Source organism: Pleurodeles waltl, chromosome 3_1 (genome assembly GCF_031143425.1).
Source record: "Pleurodeles waltl isolate 20211129_DDA chromosome 3_1, aPleWal1.hap1.20221129, whole genome shotgun sequence".
Lineage (NCBI taxonomy): Eukaryota > Metazoa > Chordata > Amphibia > Caudata > Salamandridae > Pleurodeles > Pleurodeles waltl.
In genome coordinates this window covers 1341521351-1341546827 of record NC_090440.1, presented here as the reverse complement: position 1 = coordinate 1341546827, position 25477 = coordinate 1341521351, and the positions used below count along the sequence as shown (strand labels likewise).

General features: G+C 44.7%; 1 protein-coding gene across 2 annotated transcripts in view; it reads right to left on the bottom strand.

The window, feature by feature from the left end:
• KMT2A (lysine methyltransferase 2A) overlaps positions 1 to 25477 on the bottom strand; it is a 1244888-nt gene that overhangs the window by 464878 nt on the left and 754533 nt on the right. For both annotated transcript variants that reach the window (XM_069224744.1, XM_069224745.1), the window contains exon 14: positions 6265 to 6378. In XM_069224744.1, the coding sequence (XP_069080845.1) occupies positions 6265 to 6378 (114 nt within the window). The remainder of the gene's footprint in view (positions 1 to 6264; positions 6379 to 25477) is intronic.

Genomic DNA, 25477 nt, shown 5'->3' with positions numbered 1-25477 from the left:
TGCTCAAAAAAACCTTCAGTGAGTTCTCACTAGCCAATCAAATAAAAGACTCTTATAACAATTCAATACACTTATCTGTCATTTACTTTCCAGAGAACATGCAACAACTACTAAGAGTGTACTACAACTAATCCTTTCATCTCAAGGCACTGGGATGTACAATCAGGGTCCTCCTTGCTTAAGAAGAGAATGCTGTACTTTTCGGTCCCTTTGGATCTCGGCCCCTTTGAAATGTTAAGAGGCATTTGGCAGCTCTAGTCTTTTCAGGTATAATTAAGTATGAACATACAGGTCAGCTCATTGCTGTCAGGGCTCTAAAAAAACACGCCAACGAGTATGCTTGTCAAAAGAGCATTCCTTCTGTAAGGATCAGCTGCAAACGGAGTAGGGACTTCTTCAGAGCAGATGTTCTCTGATCTCAGAAGCTCTAATTTTCACCCCAGTCTTTTCTGCCAAAAGTCCTTGACCCTGACTAGTGGATTCAGTGGCTCTCCGATTAACTTCTGATTCCCCACACAAGGACCAGTTCACTATGTACATATTTGTTTAAGAACAATTTTCATAGCTGTTTGATATACAGTAAGTAAGGTACTGCACAGAAAGCTCGCATCCAGAAGTTTTTTGGCTACTGGGGGATGACTAATAAAACTGCTAGCTAGAAATATGCAACCAGTAATACCATGAGCCAACTGTTGTCACATTGTTCATTCATTCATAAACTTTATTCAGCTAAATAGCAATAATCGTAACAGTACTTAAAAACAAATATATTAAAATCAAACAAAAACCGACATAAAAACATTACAAGCAAATTCATAAGTACATATAAAAAGCCTGGATAAGAGTTTGAGAAAAGCCAAACTAATAAATAATACTTTTCCTCACATTAACAGCCTTAAAAATGTAAAGTGCAACATTATAGCATACAGCTGGATCATTCAATGCAAGTATAAACTACAAAGTAACTCTAAAAGACCTAAAATTCTGGGCAGCAAAGATAAAAAATGCCTGTAATGCAAATAGAATTTACACAACAGCATAAAGTGTGTCATGCTTTAACTACTTAAGAATCACACCGGCATGGGAATATCCGCGGATGGCACAACTTTATGTTGGGAAAGGCCACCAGGCGATGCAGTGCAAAGTCTAAATCTTGTCAGCACAAATTGGTGTTGCATATTGCTAACCCAAGGTAAATAATTTTCACAGCCCTCAATGCGGGGAGGAACATTTAGAGGGCAACTGTTTTCCCAACTTTAAAAAGGCAGAGTACACTCCCCCGGGGTCGAAAACGAACTTTGCACAATAGGTTTTCGTACAGGTAAGTCAAGAAACAAATAATATCCCATGGGACATCAAGGGTAAGCAGCGAAGACCATAGAATACTATGGTTAACTAGCTCAAAAGCGCTTCATTAATCTGCAAAGCAAATATACAGGGCCCCTGATTTAGCTCTGGTATATTTACCAACCAGCAAGCCCAAATTTACACATTATTTGATCGTACCAAGGCCTTTTTCTAAAGCCATACTGTGCTGAGAATAGAATGGAATGCTCTTGAACACACCCCTCCAACCTCATCAGGACAACCCTCCTCAAAACTTTCACCAAGGAGTCCAGGAGTGAACTGGGCCAATAATGTTTAGGGTTAGATGTATCGCCTTTCTCTATAGATAGGTACAATAATAGATGTGCCCGATGAAGGAGGAATCTCGTCAACTAATGCAGCATTAAACACCCTAGTCAAAACTGGCACCCATAAGTCTATAGATAACTTGAACACATCTACTGGCACCCCATCTGGGCCAGGGGCCATACCCCCTGCACTAGCATGCAGAGCAGAAAGGCCCTCTTCATTAGAAAAGTCCAGAGGGAGGGCCTTCCATTCTCAAGTCTCACTCCTTCACCTCTAAGCCACCTTCCCTTGTATTCTGTTTAAAAATTTCAGAAAAGTGGGCCAACCAGGCATTACAGGAGACATAAGAGCAAAGCTTTGGAGTGGTATCATTTTCCAGGAATGGTGCATTAGCTATTTCCCAAAACAACTTTGTATCATTAGTTTCTGCAGCCAAGGCCAATTTTGCCCAGGCTTCTTTCTGTAGGGTTGTCTTTCTTATCAGCAGGGCCTCTTTATACTTTAGGCTAAGAGACCTGATTGCTGCGCTGTCCCTAGGGGTGCAATGCAGGGCCGTTCTTAAATCCGCAGAGGCCTGGTTACATAACTGAACAAACCATTACCTGCTTTTTTTCTCTATACCCTTCGATTGATGTAACAAGAGTGACCCTGTGGAACAAATAATGTGATCAAAACATTCCAGCACCAAGGAGAGGTTAACCATATCGTGAAGGCCATAACTAAATTCCAGGGAGTTTCTGGCATCAAACCTTTGCAGTATACTGCCAGGGTCAATATCCACCCACTTAATTCTCACACCATTGGGCCTCATGGGGGCAATATTATTACATGTAGAGAAAACTATGTTTCATGCCTCAGGAGAAAATGGAAGAACGATAGGGTCGTGGTAACTTAAGATGGACTGGACAAAATTAGGGGGGACCACACATCCAGAAGAAGACAGCAGTATATATATGATCTATAATGGAAAAGGCATTTCTCGGAGTGAAAGTTATAATCACCTACCCATTGGCATCACTATAATCACCTACCCATTGGCATCACATTCACATTTCAATAGCAACAGGTTGTTTTTAGAAATAATAGAATTCAATAAGTCCCCATACTCGTTATGACTAAAGTGAACATTGCCCTTTCTATCCTGATTAGTAGAACTACATGCCCTAGTCGCTGAGAAAGGGCAGATCACCAGCCCATAGCAATTTGAAACTAGTAGCAATAGGGCGTAGAAACGTTTCAAGACCATCATCCAAAGCATTAGCTACCCTACTGCGTTTAGCTTCAAAAACATTATAGAAGTTAACCAACACCAGATACCCTCCCCACTTACTAATTAATCACATTAATTGGGAGTGTAGGCCAACTGAAGAAGGCTTTTTGACTTTGACAGGGAGTTTATTAGACATTAGAATCTGGAGCCCACTTTTGGCCCTCCCAGCTTGAGAAAGGATAGCACCAAGAAAATAGGAAGAAAACCCTTGCACATGCATCGGATTCACACACCAGGTTTCGTGAAAGCAGATTACATCAAAACCATGTATGGTGTTGACACATTCAGTAGACCTAATTTGTTTATTAAGCAACCCACGTTGCAAATTTATAGCACCCATCCATGCTCCAACTAATGTCACCTGGAAATTACCCATTAGTATACAGAGGGATAGTATTAAAATCCTCACCGGTATTAGTGGTAGCTGACCAAGTACTACTAACATCAGGGGTTTTAGTCAGTACCTTAACAGCTATGAGGTCCACAGGACACAATGTATTAATAATGGCTGCCGTACTACCATGCCCATTTATCGACACCCTTCCTCGAATTGATGAGCCCATCATGGCTTGGCAAATCATTATCATTTAAAGAACCTAAAACATGGTACCTATTAGAGAAAACCAATCAAGGATGAAAAGAGTAGCTAGGATCAGGCAATCTCGTCGAAATTGGTGTAACAGTATGCTGTTGTATGGGGGAACATAAGTGTAGGTAAAAATAACCCACAGGAAACAAAACCATAGACTGGGCAAATGAAGAAGGTGGCACAGACCTTCAAAGATTTCACCCTCATAGCTGGGATGTTTAAAATTTACAATATTACAATTGCCTTTAACGTTTTTCCTTAGGGTCAAACCCACCCTACTCTTCTTGTGAGCAGTATTTGATGTGCCCTAACTGGAGAAAATAAACTCTTGGAACCAAGCCAATGCACAACTTTGTTCTTCAAAGATGCAGGAGATTCAAGTTGACTTGGTTGTAAAGGAGGGACATTAACCAGAACGGCTACATAAGGACAACAAGCTGGAGACAGGATAAGTGTAACAGGAATTCACGGAGTCAAATGGGTGTCTGAAAAACCATGATTGTCTTTGGAGTCAGTGAGCCAAAGGTAGGTAATGAGTTTGCTAAAGGCATAGGCGCTGGTGGTATCTACTGCATCGGTTGCATACAGTTGACCTCCTGTGGATACCCATCCATGAGACTCTCAGACGACTGACCTTGGGGGTGGATAGAACGTGGTGTGTCCCGTTGGTGGCTTAGATCTGGTATAATAGTAGGTTCTTCCTGCCTATGATCAGGTAGAGATGCCAGCTGCATTAGCAGTTACTGTGGTCCCATGATGCAGTTTCTGGCAGAACATCACTTTGCCAATTTCACTTTCCAGTTTTTCACTGAGGGGTGGTAGCAAACTGTAATGATGGCTAGGAGCTTACTCCAAGCTGGTCCCCCAAAAAGTTCATCTGAAGAAGTCGAGTGGTTAACGCACTCAGGGCAGACAGAAACGGGGGTATGGGGAGGGCCCTATGATTGCCGGTTCCAACCTTTCTACACTCTGTTTGCGTTTTTGCTGGAGGAGAATGAGCTATGGGAGCAGTGGTCACATTAGCAAATGATTGCTAATCATTATGGACTACCAAGACTTCAGTATTTATAGTACCCTAGTTATCCATCTGCTCCAGGTCCAAGTCCTTGTCAGCGCCAGAGTCTAACTCCACAATGGGCTCTGTGGCTTCACTGGGCCCTGTCAAACCTAGAGACAGCTGCTGTTCGGCTAGATCGATTTCCTTGGTGATAACTCCCACAGCTCGTGCAAAGAAAGTATATGTGGTGCTGTTTGTACCAGATGTAGACTTGGTACACCCAGTTTTTCAGTTGCCCATGCTGGCAGAGTAGAATCATACACAAAAACAGGAATAAAAGCTCCCAGCAAAAGAGTAACAATCTAACAATATTGCGCTTGCAGCTAGACTCACTTACTACTCTTCACTCACTTTAGCGACTAGCAGAGTCCAACAATGTGGAGTTACAGCCCTACTTTCTAATCACAGTACATATGAAGCCAAACCAGATTTTGCCAATATTGTTTCCAGTCGCAGGACAGCTGCGTGCGCTGCTAGTGAACAGAGGAGGCGGTACAAACGAGAAGTTTGAAAGATGAGCAGCTCTATTTCCAACCAAGAGCAGGCCTGCACTTTCAAATCCAGTTTTCTTCCATACAACCACATCAGGGATAGACTTCCAGAGAGGTCCTCCTAGTCCCATAGGACACCTTTTTGTAATCTCCCAGAAACACCTTTTCTGATTGCCACACCTGTCTTGTAAAAAATAGCCCTTTAAATGAGTAATAATCCTTACAAAATAGAGATAACAAGGTTGTGATAACATGCCTACAATATGAAGGCAAACACCATGAACTGAAAATGATGTTTGAGAATTGAATGGGACATTAGAGGAGAGCAGCATCAGGGCAGGGATTACTGGCCCCAGAAAGACCTCACTACGGCCTGCCCACAGTGTTGATCGTGCCCAGAGGTGCTTGTTTAAACCGGGGGTGAGCATCCGCTGCCCTGGACATTAGTGAAGAGCAGGGCAGAGGACTACCAGCACCAGAAAGCCCTCACCCTGGCCTGCCCACAGTGTTGCTCTCGCCCGGAGGTGCTTGTTTAAACTAGGGAGAGCTCCCTCTGCGTGCATGAGACATTAGACGCGAACAGAGGTGGGACAGAGGACTACAGGCCCTAGAAAGCCCTCATGCCAGCCCGCCGACAGTGTTTTTGGTGCCCAGTGGCGCGTGTTTAAACCAAGGGTGAGAGCTCCCGCTGTGTGAGACATTAGGGGAGAGCAGCAGCGGGGCAGGGGACTACTGGTCCCAGAAAGCCCATAGGCCAGCCTGCCCACAGTGTTGTGTGTGCCCAGTGGCACTTGTTTAAACCAGGGATGAGCTCCGACTGGGCACCGGGCCAAGCCAGCTCTCGGCTTTTTTGGCCACATTGACCTTTTTGGTCCCCTGGTTTGGTTTCATAAGTACTGTGACCAGTAAGTGAGCTGTAACTCCTCATTATTGGACTCTGCTAGTCGCTAACGTGAGTTGCTAAACCAATCACTGCTCGGACTGTATACTTATGGGTATATATTTCTTGTGTTCGATATTTTAACCTTTATGTAGCATAATTCAAACGCTTATTGCTTTTTACATTTTTTAAAGAGCTCTAATGATGATCATGGCCAGTCAGCAACAAATACATGTTATTTTTTTTTTAAATAAAAATTAAAGACACTTTATTCACACCACAGTCCCCACATAAATATGCTATATAGAAAAATCTGAGTCAACGGAGGAAGGCCCTGCTTACCAGTGAGGTTTTCACACTTTGAGTGCACCCAGCGGTCACATTTCCCACACTGCATCATCTTACTTTCATAGTCATCGTCATCGTAGCATTTATCACAGAGCGGGCAAAAGTTCCCTGCAAGAAGATAGACAAGAGATGGGGGTTTCTCAATTAGAGAGGCAGGAATTTCTAATAAAAGAAGTTACTTAACTTTAACTACAGTTGTCCTGTATAGGTATCCTTTACAGATTTACATGTTTGAATCATTTCTCATTAATTTGAGTGTCAGACCGCAACTTTAACATAGCAATATTACATTTTAACATGGCTGAAAAGCTCAAAAGAGTGCCACTTTAATGGCACAGTAAACTCACTGGAAAAGACCTGAACTTCAGGCAATAAATTAAATGACAGTAGAATGAACTCAAGGCCTAAATACCGCAGATCTGAGCTCAAATGGGAAACAAATATTCTAAGAGGAGAGTCTCACTCGGAGACACATTTATGAACGATACTAAAGATCGAGAACTTTAGGTAAAGGCAAGTACTTTATTTCTTCTCCTTGTGGACCTTCATATATTCACATGCTTCAATATAGCACTGGTATAAACATGCACGGTAATGGAAGGTAGGAGACCAGTGGAGACTTGTTTAAAAATATTTTGAAGTACTGCCTGCAACAATGCAAGATTCTATACCTGTCACTGAATCCAAATAATAATGTTGCACAAATATGTGATGATTCTTCCACAAGGATGCTTGGCAAATGTTTCACAATGATGAAACTGCATAGAGGGCTTCTACATTTCTTCTATAATGCCCTGTCACTGACCGCTTGGGAGGACAGTTCGACTCTGTATGACAATGCAAGGCTGCCACAAACAGGAGATTCCCTACTTGGAAAGTAGCCACCCATTTCTTAATATGTCCATTCGCAGCCATGATAAAATTTCCTACAGTCCATTATTCAGTCAGAGTAGCATTTGAGGCATGTGCGTACTGTGTGCATTCCTTACTGTGCTGCGTTTGATGGATTTTGGAAAAATTCTTTCAGGACTATTAGCGGGTTGAGGTGAAAGCATGGGGAAAGTTAGGGAATGATTGGTCTGTAGAACAACTTCCTTCCTATGATGATTCTGCTGGGCCATATGAATGCATGGTTGGACAAACGGCAGAACCTTGATAGTTCTGAAAGATGCACTTTAATTAAATCATGCGGAAGTCCAGACTCAGCTAGGTATACCACATAGAGCAATATCTGTGACAGGTATATAAGAGGGCAGCCTTTTCAAAGCGGATACCCACAGAATATTTTCTGTTTTGTTTTGTAGGTTTTGTAAATGTTATCATGGCTTGTGAAACGACTCCCCATTAGGGAGAGAGATGTCTAAGTGTAAGAATTCATGTTCAGAAGCCAAGCCATTATTCTCATGGAAGCTGTGTGCCATACAGATTTTGGACAATCTTCCAGGATAGAAGATATGAATGAGAAGCCAAAGAAATGGACAGTGGCTCGGATAGATGGAAAAGGTCCATGAACCGCTGTCGCCTAGATCATTGTCAAGACTATGAATAAGAGACGTCACACTTATATTGCGGATGGTTCTCTGGAGGAGGGAAATAAGTGAAAAAGCATAAGCAAATGTCCCCACTATGTAATCAAAAATGATGCAAAGAAGCCCAGATTAGCTACTCCCATGAATGCAGAGCTTGTTCAGCTGACTCGCCTATCTTTGTTTCATCTCCCATACCAGACATTCTCCTGAAGCTCGATTTAAGAGTGTCTTCCCAATCACTGTTGATGTCTACTAGGTGCTTCAGCATTAGAAATATGGCCCAAATACAGAAAGGCTCAGATTCCCTGGACAGTGTTTGGGACTTCACTCCCCTTTGCTGGTTCAGAAGGAACTTAGAGGTCATACTGTCCCCTATGAAACAACTGAGTACTCCTTGATTCTGGCCAGGAACAATTACTGTCTCTTACTGATTAACCTCCGTTTCAAGGTATTACTGGGTATGGTTGACTCGTTCCTTGGTCATTGCCATTTTGTAGCTACCACTAGCAGGTGGCTGTCCCAACCTTCCAAGCAGGTGTCCTTTTATAATGAACTCTGCTTCATGCTGCTAAAAAAGTGGGTCCACAGACGTGCTCTGCCTTCTGGTTCAACAAGATAAGGATTCTTCTGTTCCGGCTATGACTACAGTGCAATTGTCCAATGATCCTGGGACCTATCTTTGCAGATTTTGTTAAGGATTGGTGAGCAACCACGCTGACTCTTGAGTAAAGGGTGCTGTTGGCTTTAGCCTTTTAAAGCTATCAAACTAAACCGTCTGCTGATTTCACAGTTTTAATCCTGTGATTAGGGTAAAGCTAAAGATGCATTATTTAGGTTGATCTTCCATATATAGAAGCAATTTACAAATGAACGACGTGACCTGGAGACACCATTTTGTTGGAAGAGTCCACCATTTCCAGTCGAAATATCCACTTCATGTCCAGGCTCAACAGGCCACAAATTGAATGAAAGGACTGAAGGAAAGGAAAAATTAGGAAATCTAAGGAGCAAGAACAATGAGAAGATACACTTCCTTCACACGATGTGCAATAGAAATATGAAGTTTGAAGCATCTTGGGGAAGTAGAGTTCACCTAACTGATACAAGTTTGTGTCTTTTCCAAGAGGTGCCACTAAAGTGGCACTGCTTGAAGCCTTTCAGACATACTGCTACGCTAAAATTAAGATGAATTTCCAGATCGAGAACAGAGATGTGATCCTATATACAATCCAGTGCAGCAGAACAACCAGTAGAAGCATCATTAGATTATAAATTATTTAATTTACAGTTAGAGTATCTTCGGTAATACTCTTTCTGGTGGATAGTCTAACTGCAGATTCCTCACCTTTAGAATATTCCCCAGGCACCAGATGGGTTCCAGAAGATTTTTAAGCAATACTGTTGCTCGTCGTACTGCCCCTGAGTGGTGCGGACCCGCACACATGTACCACACCCCTGTGCGGTGACATCAGTTTCTCGCTTTTTTCCACATACTTAGACGAGGAGCATAAAACAATTGTCGATGCCAGTGTACTAATGTGGTAACCTTTTTGATGGTAAAGAGCATCCACTTCACAAAACGGGGAAGTGGGTGAGATCTTTGCAATTAGTAGGAGTATAAACCAGAAAGAGTATTACCAAAGGTAAATAACTTGTTCTTTTGATTGATGCTTCTAACTGCATATTCCTCACCTTCGACTAGATACTTAACCAGTATGTCTCAAAGCTTGGGGGTCTGTGAAGCGGATTCAGACCAAGAAGACTTGTGTAATCAAAGGGGCAAAATATTCTTCCAGCAAGACCCAGTTGTCAAGGCTTTAGCACTTATGAACATGCTTCTCTTCTGCTCCTCTTTACCTTTCTCTGCTCAGAGAACCCCACAAAAAGCTGATAGTCTTCCCCCATTGCCCTTGATACAATCAATTTAAAAACTTAAGAGTTCTTTTGGGGCCTAACCAATGGAGTCTTCTCTACCTCTTTAGAGGTGTCAGGCGAGGCAAAGAATGATGGGAGAGGGATGGTTTGACCAATGTGGAAAGGAGCCAAGACTTTTGGCAAGAAGAGCTTCTGAGTCCTCAGCAACAGTTTGTCTGGAAAAAAGGGGTATATGGTGGTTGCACCAACAGTAAATTAAGTTCACTAAGTTGACAAGCTGAAGTGATAGTTTTGAGGAAGACAATCTTTAAGGTAAGATAAAGCAACAAGCCACTGTGCATAGGCTCAAAGGGCATATGCACAAGAAACATCAAGACCAAGTTATGGCCCCCTATGGCATCACAAATGGTTCAAGAAAGAGCATGCAAGTTATACATTTAATAACCTACATCACAGAAGGTGCTTTAAACATGTACAGTTGGTCAGACAAGCGCAAAAGGGCCAACATATAACCTTTAATAGTCAGTCAGTCATAAATTCTTTATACGGTCTCAAAGGACCATAAAAGCCAAACATACATTTTTCATTACAATATAAAATCATCACAGTCGTTTGTATATACAGAGCGCAGTTATAATTCCTAATTGTGTCCTCATTTAATCAATAAAAGTTTATAAAGTGCAATTTTTACCATGATTAAAACAGAGATCCATCTAAAAGATACTTATAAATAATTACATGTCATTTTGCATAAATATTACTTTAAGAGAAAGCTCCCCACCGTTTCTACACTAAAGATGGTTGTTTGTCTCTTGAATGTGCCCTGCTATATATTGTGCATTGCGGGCATATTAATCAATCACAATAAATTTAGCTACCCAAATGTTCATGTTACTATGCTGGCCAAGGACTTTCTCACGGAAATTATGTAACTTAAAAGATTTACTAGGATGCCACATTTTTCGATAGAGGGTAGCATCTGAAGGTATAGGTACACAGGGCGACATTGTCGTATGTGGGAAGATCTTAAAAAGGGAATTAAAAAACGCATTACCCGTTTTTTATAACATTTGCAAAAGAAAACCACATGTATTGTACTTTTTACTAACGTGGAGTCACAAGGACAAGCCCCTAGTATTGGACTCCAATCATTCCTGGTAGGAAAGGTTACCAGGCGGTGGAACGTATTTATCCTTAGCCGAGTAAGAACAAAACGATGTCTAGGTTTTACTACATGCATCAAATAAGGCTGAATACCATCCGTAGACAGAATCAGTTGATTGGTCATGACACTATTTTATTTTACCTCTACTGTCACCTCAGATCTTCTAAATACTTCAAGGACAGAGAACTCAGATCTTCTCTACTTCGTGTCTCCAGTAGTTCTGGATTTACAGAATATTCTTTATGACCCATATTTTCCCAAAAATTCCTAATATACCTCAACCATGGCACTCAAAGAAAATGCCGATACCATAGAATCCCGTAAAACTGCCCTATTTAGGCCAGCATATTCTGAAGTCCATATTTTCTGCCATAACAATATTGGCTGTATCTTTATTAGGTCCACTAAGTAGGAGACCCCTAATTCTGCATGGCTAACAAATGATGAAGTGCCATTTGGTACCATTAATAAATGTCTCAAAAAATCATTTTCCACGGTTTGAATCGAATTACAGTTAATGGTCCCCCATACACCTGCTCCATAAGCGGCTGTCGGGATGCATTTAGCTCTATATACTTTTAACAAATTCTGTGGCGTGATTGTCCCTAACAGTTTAGAAAAATTCTTTAGAGCCGTAGTTGTCTTAATGGTCTGTAATTTCTTAATTTTTACACATCGAGCCCAAGAACCTTCTTTATCAAACGTTATTCCCAAATAGGAAAATGTTGAAGTAATGTCAATCTTTTCAACTTGCATGAAAATATAACCTTTAATAGTGCCCACTGAAAGGTGTTCCTGGAACAAAGACAAAACAAACAATAAATCATGTAACAGTTTGGCTTGTAAAAGGTCTGTTTTGCAAACTCCACACCAGGCCACAAATTTATTCCAGCACTTGGCGTGAATGAACTGTTTAAAAGGGTGCTAGCAGCAAGAATGACATCCACATCTTCGGGTTCCATATCAAACACAGTCAAAGTGCAGTCACTCAATTTCCACACACTGAGGAGTAGATATTGCGTACTTGGCTAAAGGATCCTGCCCTACTGCTCCAACAGAACATCCTCCTGAAGTGGTAACCTGATTGGCAGGCAAATGTCCAATCTGGAGACATTAGAACACTAGAGTCTGGTTGTTTCTCATCGTTTTCAGAACCCAGGGCAAGAGAGGTAAGGGCAAGAAGGTGTACAGGATTCCTGTGTTGCATTCCAGTCGGAATCCATCTCTTAACAAGTATGTTTGCAGGAATTCCACTATGTAAAGCTTTTGAACTGCATGTTGACCACCACCTCGAGATATAAATGCCACTCCTCAACAGCCGCAGTAGGATGAGCTTCTCCTCCCAGAGATTCAAGTATCATTTCAGGAGGTACACAATTAGAGAAATGCCTTGACTCTCTTGAGACACTGCAGAGTCTCTAGGCACATGACCCAGAGCCAAACTCCACCCTGCTCCTTGCAGTGCCACATGGTGGCAGTGTTGATTGTGAGAACCTGTACCAGCATCCTCTTGATGAATGGCAGGAAGGCCTTCAATGTCAGACAAATAGCCGCAACTCCTTAAGACAGATAAGGAGCAGAGTTTCTGCCTCAAACCAGAGTCCTCTGGCCTCCCCAATCCGCCAGTGCCTGGTCTGTCACCACCTGTTTTTTGGGTTGTGAAGGCAGAGGCGCCTGCTCCCAGATCAGTTATGTAGACCAAGCACCACTGCAGATCATGCAGGATCTCCTGCAAAGTCTAGATGGCACCCAACAGGTTTCTGTGGTTTTGCGCTTATTTGAACTTCTACTGCAGAGCCTACATATGCCACATGGCATAAAAGACAAGGAGGATGAAAGAAGCTAAAAAGCCTCAGAACTGTCCTCACTGAGATTCAAGCTAGGGGCTGAAACATCGGGTCATAGCCTGAATGTCCGGGACGTATTACATAGGAGGGAAGGCCCTGAAGTGTACCATATGCATGACACTTTCAATGAAAAGAAGCCTCCAGGAAGGGGTCAGGTGTGACTTCAACTCGATGGTGAACTCCAACGACAAGAGAAGTGTAGGAAGCTGGCTTTGTATATACTATACCAAAGTAAGGTATAGTATTGCACAGAGTCCAGTGGATCCCCGGAGGCTGTAAAGAGGCTGTAGGAGATAATACTAATGATCTGTGGTCGAGCTTTTAGGTTTATCAGAGGGTAGTGCTAAGCATTTGTTGTACACACATAGTCGATAGATGAGGTACCCACTCAATGACTAACTCCAGGCCAATGTTTATGCATCAAAAATACCCTTTGTTTCTTTATTTCTAGAACCAAAAGGCTCTTTGTTGCAGGTAAGTACTGTTTTAAAAATGTATCACTTTAAAGTATCAAATGCACTTCGTTTAGAATTCACAGGTAAAACAGTTTTTCTGGTAAGTAATACTTTTCAATATCAAAAGTAGACAGTGTGATTTCCATAGAAAGCAATGCAGTGCTAGAGGAAGAGAAGTATCAGCAGAGTTTCCAGGTAAGAATTCAACTTACAATCCCAGTCTTCGGGGGCTAGGGTTTCCACGGGGCAAAGTGTAGGAAGACACCAAGGATGCACCACCAGCAACATGGGGGCGGCCTGGTGCAGAGGTCAAAGTTGGTGTTGGGTGCTCAATGGAATCCTATGGAGACTGTGGGCACTTAGAAAGAAATAATTTGCAGGTAAGTACCTGCAACTTCAGGACACAGACCTGAGGGGTTCAAATCAGCAGCAGGAGGACCCCAGGTCAGCACCAAACACACAACTTAGCGGCACTGGGGAGGCCGGGTGCAGGGTGCAAACACAGCATCAGGCGCCCAATGCTTTTCAATGGAGGAACCCCAGGGGTCACAAAGAGGCTGCAAGCTTGGTCCAGGGAGTCAGCTGAAGACCAACGGCTGGACAGGTAAGTAGAGAGCCCACTGGACGTTGCTGGACCATCGGTTGGGTTCCCCAAGGCCAGGGGGCTGCGGGTGCAGAGGTACCTTAAAGCGTCAGGAATTTTTCACCAGAGCCTGTCGCAGTCAGGGGGCCTCGGGATTTAGGCTACAGGCGTTGTTGTGTTGGTCGTGGGGGGTTCAACCCATGGTGGACTCGAGGCCAGAATCGCCTGAGGACCTTCTCTGGACCAGTGGGCCACCTGGACTTGAGCCAGGGCATCGGGTACAGGGTGGGCAGGACTCTCAAGTCCAGGAGGGTCTGGAGTCCTTCTGGGAGATTTCTTTGTGGACAGGACCACTGTCCTCAGGGGATATAGGTCACTGGGTGGGCAGACAGTCCTCTGGTGGTTTGTAGAGGTTGCTGGTCCCTCAGGATGAGTCGCCTTTTTGTAGCAGGAGTGTTGAAGCTGTAGACAGGCCTGTAGGGCTGGGAACAAGTCAGTTGGCGTCTGGAGACTTTTCTGCTGGAGCGGCTCTTCAGACCTTCTTTCAGGTCACCAGGAATCTGAAGAGCAAGGTTCAGGGGTGCCACTAAATTCTTGATTTAGGGGTGTTACAGAGATCAGTAGCCAATGGCTACTGAATCTGAGGATGGCTACTTCCTTCCTGTTCCCACTCCCTTTGGGGAGAGGGCACATTCTTATCACTATTGGCTATCTTTCTCCAAAACAAGATAGAGGATTCTGCCCGCAGGAGTTCACCTCAACTCTGGGCATCCTGTGGGTGGTCCCAAGAGGATTGTGAACACTGCTCCTGGTGTTTACTAATTTTTCCGTCGGACCTGCTGCCAAAAGTGGGGCTTGTTCTGGTGGCGGGGGCATCTCCGCTAGCAGTACTGCCCTGAGACAGCAGAACAAAAGGCAGGAGCCTTTGAGACTCGCTGCTAAGTGTTGCTGTTCCTGCAGGGGGGAGGTGTGAAGCACCTCCATCCAGAGCAAGCTTTGTCCCAGACCCTTGAAAACAAAAGGCCCCTTAGCCCAGGGGGTCAAAAACTTGTCCAGTGGTGGGAGGCTGGCACAGAATGGCTAGCCACACACTAGAGAGTTGGGTGAATTTCAAGGGGCATCTCTAAGATGCCCTCTGTGTGCATTTTACAATAAATCCAACACTGGCATAATTGTGGGATTATTGAGCTGAGAAGTGTGAAACCACATTGCCCAGCATTCACTGAAGCCATCATGGAGCTGTGGAGTTTGTAATGACAAACTCTCAGCCCATGCACTCAATATGGCTACACTGCACTTATAGGGTCTAAGAATGGAGTTAGACACTGTAGGGGCATGTTGCTCCTAGGAAGCTGACCTCGTGTTTGGTGGGTATCCAAGGTACTTACACACCTTATACCAGGTCCAGGTATCCCCCATTAGTGAAGTGTTGGCAGTGTCCAGAAGCCAGGCTCTCTAGAGGTAGCTGTAGATGAGCAGCCAAGGCTTATCTAGGAGGCATGCAAAGCTCATGCAATACCACTGTAGTCACACAATACTTACGCACATGAAAGGAAACATGCAGTTGTACAAAAATGAAGGTACTTTTATTTTGGAACACAATCCCACAGAATTCAAGAAGGGCAACTCTTCAATAGGAGGTAAGTAATACACTGAATATATGCACTAGCAATCAGAAAAAGGCATAGAGGTGAGAAAACAGTGCAAATAGCAATAACCAACAGGGACCCTAGGGGGAGCCCAAACCATATACTAAAAAAACATAGAATGTGAACACAGGACTCCCACCTAGGTAACTGGAATGTGTAGGGGGAGGTGGGAGAACTAGAAAACCGCAGAGGAAACTAACACAGTACCCCCCAGAGACCAGGAAAGCAGGAGTTATTCACTGAATTTTCCCCAAACCACCCAAAAGGAGGAAAAAGAAGAAATGAAGACACCCAGACAAGACTGCAAAAAAACTGTGGTGGATTCCTGAAGAAAGAACACCTATGGAGAGAGGGGCCAAGTCCAAGAGTCACAGGGGAGTCCAGGAGGAGTAGGAGCTACTACCCACCAAGCTGTACTTGCAGGAGTTGGTTGACGGTGAAGCAGAACAGGTTAGCACTGTAGCCTTGGAGCCAGAGAAGAGTTATTGATGGATGCGGAAGATGTCCCACGCTGGAGTGAAGATTGCAGATGGTTGTCTGTGCAGAAATGCCCCCAACAAGCCTTGGTAAAGGCAAATGCGCGGTTAGTGGAAAAGTGGTGCTGCCGGGGACTAGCAAGGCCCAGGCAGACTCAACTCAGGAGGGGGAGTCACAGAGGACCCTCAGTGACACAAAGGACCCACAAGAGCAGAGGCAGCACCCAGAGGAGTCCCACAGGACGGGGACAAAATTTGCACAAGGAGCTCACGGAGCACTACAGAAAGGGATCTGGGTCACCAACCGTGATGCAGGAGCCACGAAGCTCAAGATGAGAGGAGATCCATGCAGCCAGTCGTCGTTTGCAGCAGGTGCCTGTGGATGCAGGGGAGTGACTAACTGCAGCGGAGATTCCTCCTTCTTCTTGTGCAGACTGAAGAGTTGATGTCTTCTGAGGATGCACAGCCAGGGAAATGTTGCAAAGCTGGCAGGAGCCGATGAAACAAAGTTGCAAAAGAGCCTTCTTTGTTCATTGCAGCATTGTCGGTTCCTGGAAGGTCCAGTCACGGTTCCAGTGGCCAGAAGTCGAAGAGGAGATTACGAATCTGAGGATCCACCCAAGAGAGAGACCCTAAATAGCCCTGAAAGGGGAACTGGTCACCTAGCCAGGTTAGCACCCATCGGGAGGGGGCTCTGACATCACCTGCCTGGACTGGCCACTCAGATACTCCCAGAGATACCTGCCAACTTTGGCAACAAGATGGCAGAACCCAGGGACCCTCTGGAGGAGCTCTGAGCACCACCCCTGGGGTGGTGATGGACTGGGGGTTCCCTGAACCAGTGTGGACTGGTTTATGCACAGCAGGCACCAAATGTGCCCTTTAAAGCATACTAGTGGCTTGGGGATGCTACCCCTCCCAAGCCAGTCGTACCTATTTCCAAAAGGAAAGGGTGTGACCTCCCTCACCCAAAGGAAATCCTTTGTTCTGCCTTCCTGAGCAGGTTCGGATCAAGCAGCAGGAGGGCAGAAACACGTCTGAGGGCTGGCAGCAGCCCGGAAAACCCTCCAAGACTGGCGGTAGCAATGTTGGGGGTCCTCTAAGGAGCCCCCAGAGGGCATGGAAACATACTTCCAATAGTTGCAACAGTATTGGGGTGTAATTCCGACATGTTCAATACCAAACCTGCCCAGGTTCGGAGTTGCCATTATGTAGTTGGACATAAGTAGTGACCTATGTTCAGTACGCAGGTAAAAAATGGCATCCCCGCACTCACAAAGTCCAGGAAAATGGGACTGGAGTTTGTGGCGGCACCTCTGCCAGTGCAGGCCCTCAAACACAGGTACCTGCACCCTGCCCTCTGGGGCCTACCATAGGGGTGACTTTCAGTGATCTGGTGCAGTGACTTGTAGTGAAAAAGGGTGCATGCACCTGTTTCACGCTGACTGCAATGGAAGGCCTACAGAACCCTTTGCATGGGCTCCTTACGGGTGGCAGAATAACTGCTGCAGTCCAGAGGGATCCCCTGATATCCCAATGCTCTGGGTACCTGGGTGCCATATACTAGGGACTTAGATGAAGGGACCAGTATGCCAACTGTGGGAAGAAAAAGGTACAGTTACCAATTTAGAAGGGAGAGAGCATAATCACTGGGATCATGGATAGCAGAATTCCAGTGGACATAGTCAAACACACTGACAACAGGCAGAAAATGGGGGGTAATCATGCCAAGGAAGAGGGCACTTTCCTACATTGCTCATGCAGCTATGCCTTCACCTGAGGTATAGTACAGCCTACGTTAGGGTTGTAAAGCCTGCTAGAGGGGTGACTTGCCTATGCCACAAGCCGTGGTTTGTGGGCATGGCACCCAGAGATGGATGCCATGTCGACTTTACCTTTTTCTCCCCACCAACACACACAATCTGCAATGGCAGTGTGCGTGTGTTTGGTGCAGGGTCCCTTGGGGTGGCACATTACATGTTGCAGCCCTTAGAGACCCTCCCTAGCCAGGGGGCCCTTGGTACCACTGGTACATTCTACAAGGTATTTATCTGCGTGCCAGGGGTGTGCCAATTGTGGAAGCAATGGTACAGTTTAGGGAATGAACACAGGTGCTGTGGCCTGCTTAGCAGAATCCCAGCACACAGTCAAGTTAGCATCAGATATCAGACAAAAAGTGGGACACAATGCCAAAAGGGGCACTTTCCTACAAGGCAGTTCAAATTATCTGAAGGTGGGCTATGACTGACTGTGGTGGGCCCACCTTTAATAATCGGTCATCGAGGGAGGGGAAAACTGGTACCCCTGACCTTCGAATATGAGCAGCGAACATGGCCATACCTTTCGTGGACACCCAAGGGGCACTGGTTAAGTCAAAGGAGCGAAACAGCAAACCAAAAATGCTCTTGGCCTACCTTGAAAGGCAGGTTATGTGTGGGACTGCAGGATGGGTATAGGAAAATATAGGGGGTTATTACAACTTTGGAGGAGGTGTTAATCCGTCCGAAAAGTGACGGTAAAGTGACGGATATACCACCAGCCGTATTACAAGTCCATTAAATCCTATGGAACTCGTAATACGGCTGTTGGTATATCCGTCACTTTATCGTCACTTTTGGGATGGATTAACACCTCCTCCAAAGTTGTAATAACCCCCATAGAGTCCAAGGACATCATTTAGTCATTCAGGTCCAGGTGAACACAGGTTCTTGGTCAAAATCAGCATTTTGAATTTGCGCTCTCTTAGGAAGGCATCTGCAAGATAAAGATCTTCGATAGACCGAAGGCCCCCATCCTTCAGTATGAGGAAAAAGAGAGAGTAGCAACTCTATTTGAGATAGGAACCTGCTTGGATGGCTCTTTCGGAGAATAAGATTTGCATCAGCACAAAATAATGGACCCTTGAGCCAGTACAGATAGCGTGACAAAGAACTATAACAATCAACAAAGCTACAACCTGCCCAGCCTTCTAAATACTCCTTTCTACATTGAATACACCAATTACCAATAATGAATCATCATAATGAAGTCAAGAAGTTCAGTTTTTTTTTTTTTTTTTCATAAAGCATTGCAGATGTCATTCAGTACAGATATAATTGTTGATGGCATTCGCTAGATCTATTTGGGTCAAGAAATAAGTATGTTTGAGTATGAAAGATGGAGTTTTTAATCTGATTTTGGGATCGGAGGGGCAGGCTATTTGAATATTCTTGGGTTTTAATAATTATGTGTTTATATATTCGCATACGTTTAAAACAGAAAAAAATCTTGGTGTATACATCATGTTCTTAACATTAAATTACTTAGAAAATAATTATTTATGTAATAAATTATATTTGTAATTTTGTATAAAAAATAATTTCTTATGATGATCACAAGTTACTGATAGACAGCGGAAGTGCTGTGGCCCTACAATTTATGAAATGTTACAAGTAAGGCATCAAGGACCATGTCCATTAGTGTGCCTTGTGTGTTTCCAAAGAATATAAGTGGAGCGCAACCATGAATTACTGCGTATCACCACACGTGACAACTACCCTTCCGAAACAATCCGCAGTATCAAGGCCAGCACAAAGCACATAGTTGGCTGTATGTTGATCATCCTGAATGATCCAAGCCAAAGAGGCCCTAAGGAGAATTCTCAATGGCACTGTCCCAAAGGGTGTGCATATATCTATAGAACAAATTGTAATGACAGACAGCAATACCAGGCTAGATGAAGAGAAGATTTGTTATCTTAACGTAGTGGTTTAGGAACAATTTTCAGAATGTGGGTGCCACCAATGTTATATCACCCAAGTAATAGGGATTGTGAAAAATCCAAGCATCGAGCAAAGTGCAAATGTATCCAATGGGCCACACCAATTATGCAGGAGAGTATTAAGGATGTAATATAAAGCCAATGGTGCATTTTGGAGCACACTGTCGCAGACACAAGGTGCAAAAGCACAGTCATTTACAGACAACACAATTTTCATAATTACAAAATCCTCTAACTATGTAGTCAAGAGTAAAAACCAAAGACCAATCTTCATGTTAAACTAATAAGCAGCATTTTGTTAGAAGACATAGCCGGACATTTGACCTGTCTGTGAATGCTCAGCAAACGTGACAAGATAAAAACAACATTTAAAGGCATCTTTATTAGGCATTCACATTCTGAACTCCCACAAAGTTATTTCTGGGGGTGCTGCAGCACCCCTAGTTACAGTGTCTACGTCTTAATGCCTCAATCCTCTTAGCCTCCCCATAATGGGGAATCAATGGGAATGAGTTTTGGTGCATCTTGATGGTTGAAGCCTGAGCAACCAGACTCTTAGGAGTAGGGTGATTCGTGAGAAAGTCTAGGTTGCTAGGTATTGGTCTGAGACGTCTGGCCACCTGCCTATTTACCTGGAAACAGGAACTGGGCTTTGACCAGGTGTCAATTAATTGGGTCAGTGACTGTCTCAGTACACAGGAGCAAGTGATCAGATGTGGCTGACCCAGGCAGTATGTTTTCCAACACTTTTCTTGACCTAAAAAATAAAGTAGTAATATCTGTAAGACCTCATGCTGCAAGTCAGATTACCACTGCAAAGGAAGCTATCTCCTCCACTGGAGGTCCAAATTGAAAGTTCAACCCTGTATTGGGCCCACTGGCCTTAGGTAAGTGCATGCAGAAAGAATCAACCATAATGAGAGAAAATGATCACCATCCTGGTCATCATTATGTATGGGTGATAGCAGGCTTTGGTCAGATTCAGAGCCAGAAACATAATGGGGCCACTGAGGGTACACCCATCAAATAGGGGCACAGGATCAAAATCAGGCAAGGGAACCTCAAGGATATTTGCAGTCTTCAACAGTAAAAAAAAAATCTAGATCCTCAGCTGCAAGCCCCAAAGGGCAGACTAAATCATCAGGTAATGCCAAAGCCTCAAGTATTTGAAGAACTAAGGAGTACCCTGTAAGGAAATGGCACTTTTTGTATTGTCACCCCTAAGGTTCTGGACTGATACTGCTGGTTTCTCGACTGAGAGTGTACTGAGGCCTGGTAACCAGACTTCAGTGCCTGTGCCCTTATTCTAAAAACTGATATGTTGAATTAGCTTTTACCCACAGGTTGAGCTAGCCTACAATTAAGCCCCTAGTAAATGGTACCGAAAGCACCAGGTTAATGTACGTTAGAGGGTGCCCCCCGGGATTGCAGCACTGGTTGTGCCACCCTGTGAGGGACACTCATAAAACAAGACTAACAGCCATCATTTTTTAGGCTGGAAGAGCAGTTTAACTGCTGGCCCAACTTTGTCATTTAAAACAGAGGCAAAGCCTGACTTCCTTCGGGTAAGGCACTTCTACGACAGGACTACTGAATCCTAAGGAAAGTATCACATAATCCATGGGCAGAACATGTAACTTTACATGTTTTGACAGTAAAAATGCTGAATTGTAATTTTTACTGTAGAATAGCTTGGTTGCCCCATTGGTGAGTGCAGAGCTATACACTGATCCCTCACCTGTGCTAACCCTGGAATGGTGTGACCAAAGTGGGTTATCCAAGGAATCAAATAACTCGTTACATTAAGCCTGACTTGATTCTCAGGTCAATATTAATGTAACAAGTTGCAGTGTACAACTCTGTTGCCTTCAGTACCCTGTGCCCATAATGGTTGCACACGGGTTCGTGTAGCCGAGACAGATTTCTACCCTAATGGGGAGATGTGCTAACGATTCCCCAAAAAGGATACAAAAGGGGCCTGCTCTGGAAGATGGTGTCACCTCTCTCCTACAGGAAGCCACACAAGTGTTGGCCCAAAAGATTAGCTTCAAGGGAGAAGCTGCCATTGAAGGGCAAATGGGTAACACTAGGGAGTGGATCTGCTATACTGTTCAGACACACAGGCCAGCACCTCGGAAAGGAGAGGGGAGGGGAAACCAGTTACCAAACCGCTGAGAAGGGCTAGGGAGTTCAACATCCTGGAAGTGGTTAACAGGTGGGAGGAAACCAGATAGCCTATTAGCTACCAACCACATTCTGACCTGAGGGCATTTTCTGAGCGTAAGTAGTGCACCCCGAATTCACATCTTGACTGGACTGGAAAGTGACCAAACAAGGACTGCCCTGCAGCCCTGAGGAACCAGCAATAAGATGTTGCACAGCCATGGACTGCACCTGCTGAATCTGATGGCTAGCAAGGAGAGGGACTGTGTCTGCTGTGTCCTGCTCGAGGAAAAACTATCTCCAGAACCCAAACAAAGACAAAAACTCCAAGGTCAGTGAGCTGGCCTCCTGTTCACAGCACAAGGACAAAACAGCTTAAAAGCCTGCTAGGGCAAGTTGGAAGGCCAAACACTTCAACCTGTCGCCAACCACCACTGTGCAGCACCAGAGAATAGGACCTGATGCACAAGCTGCACCCGAGTTTGCTGAACCTGGGCGTGTAAACAAGGTGCGCCTGGGATCCCCAGAGGCCAAATTATTGACCAAAGAGGATTGGACCGTGACTGCTGGGTGAGGTGCAGTCCAGTGGCGATGGATTCTGTGGGACGACCATGCGACCAGGTTCGTGTCACCCCATTTGTGGACAAAGGAGTAGTCACAGCAAGCCCCCCCTCAAATGTATCACATCCACTGCATCCTTTGAGGACTTCTAACACCCTTAATCCCTTGCATCAGGACCACTTCCAAAGGAAATACCTCAAAGGATAAAAGTGCTTGGAACTAGCTGAAAACTGCTTCACCTGCTGAGGTAAATGTGTGAACACCTTGCTGGTCTTCCTGACTGGCTCCCTACTAGAATTGGTCACATAAAGTGACTCCAGCAGGCCACATTACAAATAGTTCAAACATTTTGGTGAAAACATTCCTAACTGTCAAATTTGTCGAATTTGCCAATGTAACATTGTTTACATTACTCCTACTTCAGGAGCCTAATGAAGAGCCCTCATTTGCCATTTGGTTTGTGGCACTAATAAGATATACAAAGCCATAAGGTCAAATTGATGCAATACCTGCAGAAGCGGGATCCAAGTCTGTGTACGAAACTTCAGCATCATCTCTCGAATATTTGTGATATTCATAGAGTGATGAAAGATCTTTATGAGGGTCGTTGTACAGTAGCATAACTAAAAAGGTCAGCGTACGAGAGATGCAGGACTTTTGGACACCAATAATAAAATTCAAGCCATGGAAGACAGTCATTGTTTACCAAAGGTGTTCCCTAACCAAACAGGAGACCTCTTTTTCATTAACCAAATCATTTAATTATGGAAATACATGGAATCCTGATTGCAGCAGTTAAACTGTCAAGACTGCTAGCACTTTCATTAAGATACATGGACCAATGGTTATTCCGAAAGGTAGAACTATAAACAGAGCATTTGGGATCCCTTTGCAAGCCTCTGGCAACATCCATGAGTCAGAATGAGACAATGCAAATAGGTGTCATGAAATAGCTCCTCTGAGTTGGGTTTGTTTAGCAAGGTAAGGACCGTCACTTCAAAAATGGAGACACCGGTGTAGAAAGCTGGCTCTTTATATAGTATATCAAAATTAGGTATACTGTGAAACAGGCCAGGTACTCCATTATAAGTGGGCAGGGAATGCTCTAGCAATTACAAGGTGCTCTCATACGGAGTAGTATTGTTGAGCAGCCTTAGGCTTATCAGAGAAGAGTGTAAGACAATTGCTGCATGCACACAGTCAATAAATGATACACGCTAATTTATAAAAATAACACTTGTCTTTATATAATTTTACACACCAAGATCATCATGATCAGATATGTAAAGTTCGAGTTATGAATGTTTACAGGTTTGAAAAATCAACACCTAGTAACATTTCTAAAGCGGTAATGTTATCTTATAGAGGAACGGCATGTACTGCATACAGGTACTTTACAGCAATTTACAGGAGCAATCTTCTGAAGTTAAGGTAAGCATAGGACAAGGTCCAAGGCAGCACCAACAGGTCATTTCAGGAGGCATTGGAGCTCCCGGGTGCAGAGATATTTTTCAGTGTTGGGTGCCCCAATGTTATCCTATGGGGAATGGTCTGATTAAAAAGATGCTGCAGGCTGAGACAGGGGGACAAGTCCGGCTGAACAAACAAGAGGGGTCAGGTCTCAAGATGCTCAGCGACGTAGGGACACCTTTGGTCCTCCTGTCCTTTGGCCAGCAAGCTGGGTGCAGAGGTGTCCTGAGGCGTCAGGTTTTTGCCACAGGGTCACTCTTGGTGGAGGAGGTCTGCACAAGGAGGCGGCATTGGGAAGTCCACAACTGGCAAACACAAGGTGGGCTTCTTCTCTTGAGGGTCGGGGGACAACACTTGCACCGTTGGCCCCCTTCAACTCGGGTTAGGGGGCACGGGAGCAGTGGTGCTTTCCGGTGTCGGATTTTGGCAGTCAGGAGACCTTGCTGCTCTTCAGGGGTGCCAGCAGGATGAAGGGGAGCAGCTCCGCTACACCACAGGAGTTCCAGGGTTTTGGTTGAAGGTTGGCAGGCCTCCCAGACTATTGGAGGCACAGGCAATTGCAGGACAGGTAATCTTTGGTGCAACTGTCGAGAACAGCAGGCAGGCCTGCGGGGCTGGGACCAAGTCAGCTGCTGGCCTTCTGTTCTTGTGTTTGCTGCTCTTCAAGGTCCGTCTTCTTCATTCAGGTCGGCAGGATCTGATTTACAGGTGCCAGAGGCTCCCCTACCTACTGAAAATATGGCCATTAGGGGAGTGGAGGTTAGTGGTCAATGGACTTCTTACCCCTATGGTCACTAGGCCACCTATATGACCACTTCCTGTGGTAAGTGGGCATAGACCTTTCCAGAGTTCCTAGTTCTGCCATTACTAAGATGGCCGACTTTGTCCACATCAGGCAGCTCACACCTTACAGGTGGAACTGACCTGAGAGTGGGCAGGCCTTCCAGCCGAACATGTTACTTACCTTCGGTGACAAATTACCTGGTAGAGACATGTTTTAGCTGCAGATTCTTTACCTTAGAATTTCCTCAAGGTGTCAGACTGGATCCGGAGATTTTTCTTTGAGCAGTACCCTTGTGCACTGTTAGGCGATGTCGGTCGACTCTGCATGTGTCATTGGCGTCCTGGTCGCCATGACGACATTGCAGTTGTATATAGACGCCATACTGGTACGCTGACGTCAGCTTCTTTTCATGACACCGGTAGCACATAGCCATGAACAACACTGGTATTGGGGTGCCAGAACTAGGGCCCTGAAAGGGAGTCCCTGTCCCTAGAAATCAGTTTGTAAGCGGGGAGGATGGGTGGGTCGGTAAGGAATCTACAACTAGAATGTGTCTACCAGATAATGCATTACCAAAGGTAAGTAACTTGTTCATCTGATAGAGACTTCTAGTTGCAGAATGCTTACCTTAGAATAGATACCCAAGCAATACCATCCTCAACGGTGGGCTGTGAACCAAGATCAGACTAAAATGCCCTGTAGGACAGAAGGGCCAAAGCAGCATCTCTGTGGACCTGACTGTCCAGGCAGTAATGCTTTGTGAACATATGAAGAAGCCCACGTTGCTGCCTGGCACATGTCCAGGACCTGAACTCTGCGTGCCAAAGCTGTGGTTGCAGCAGTAGCTCTGGTGGAAAGAGCATGCAAACCCTCAGTGGGTTGCTTCTTTG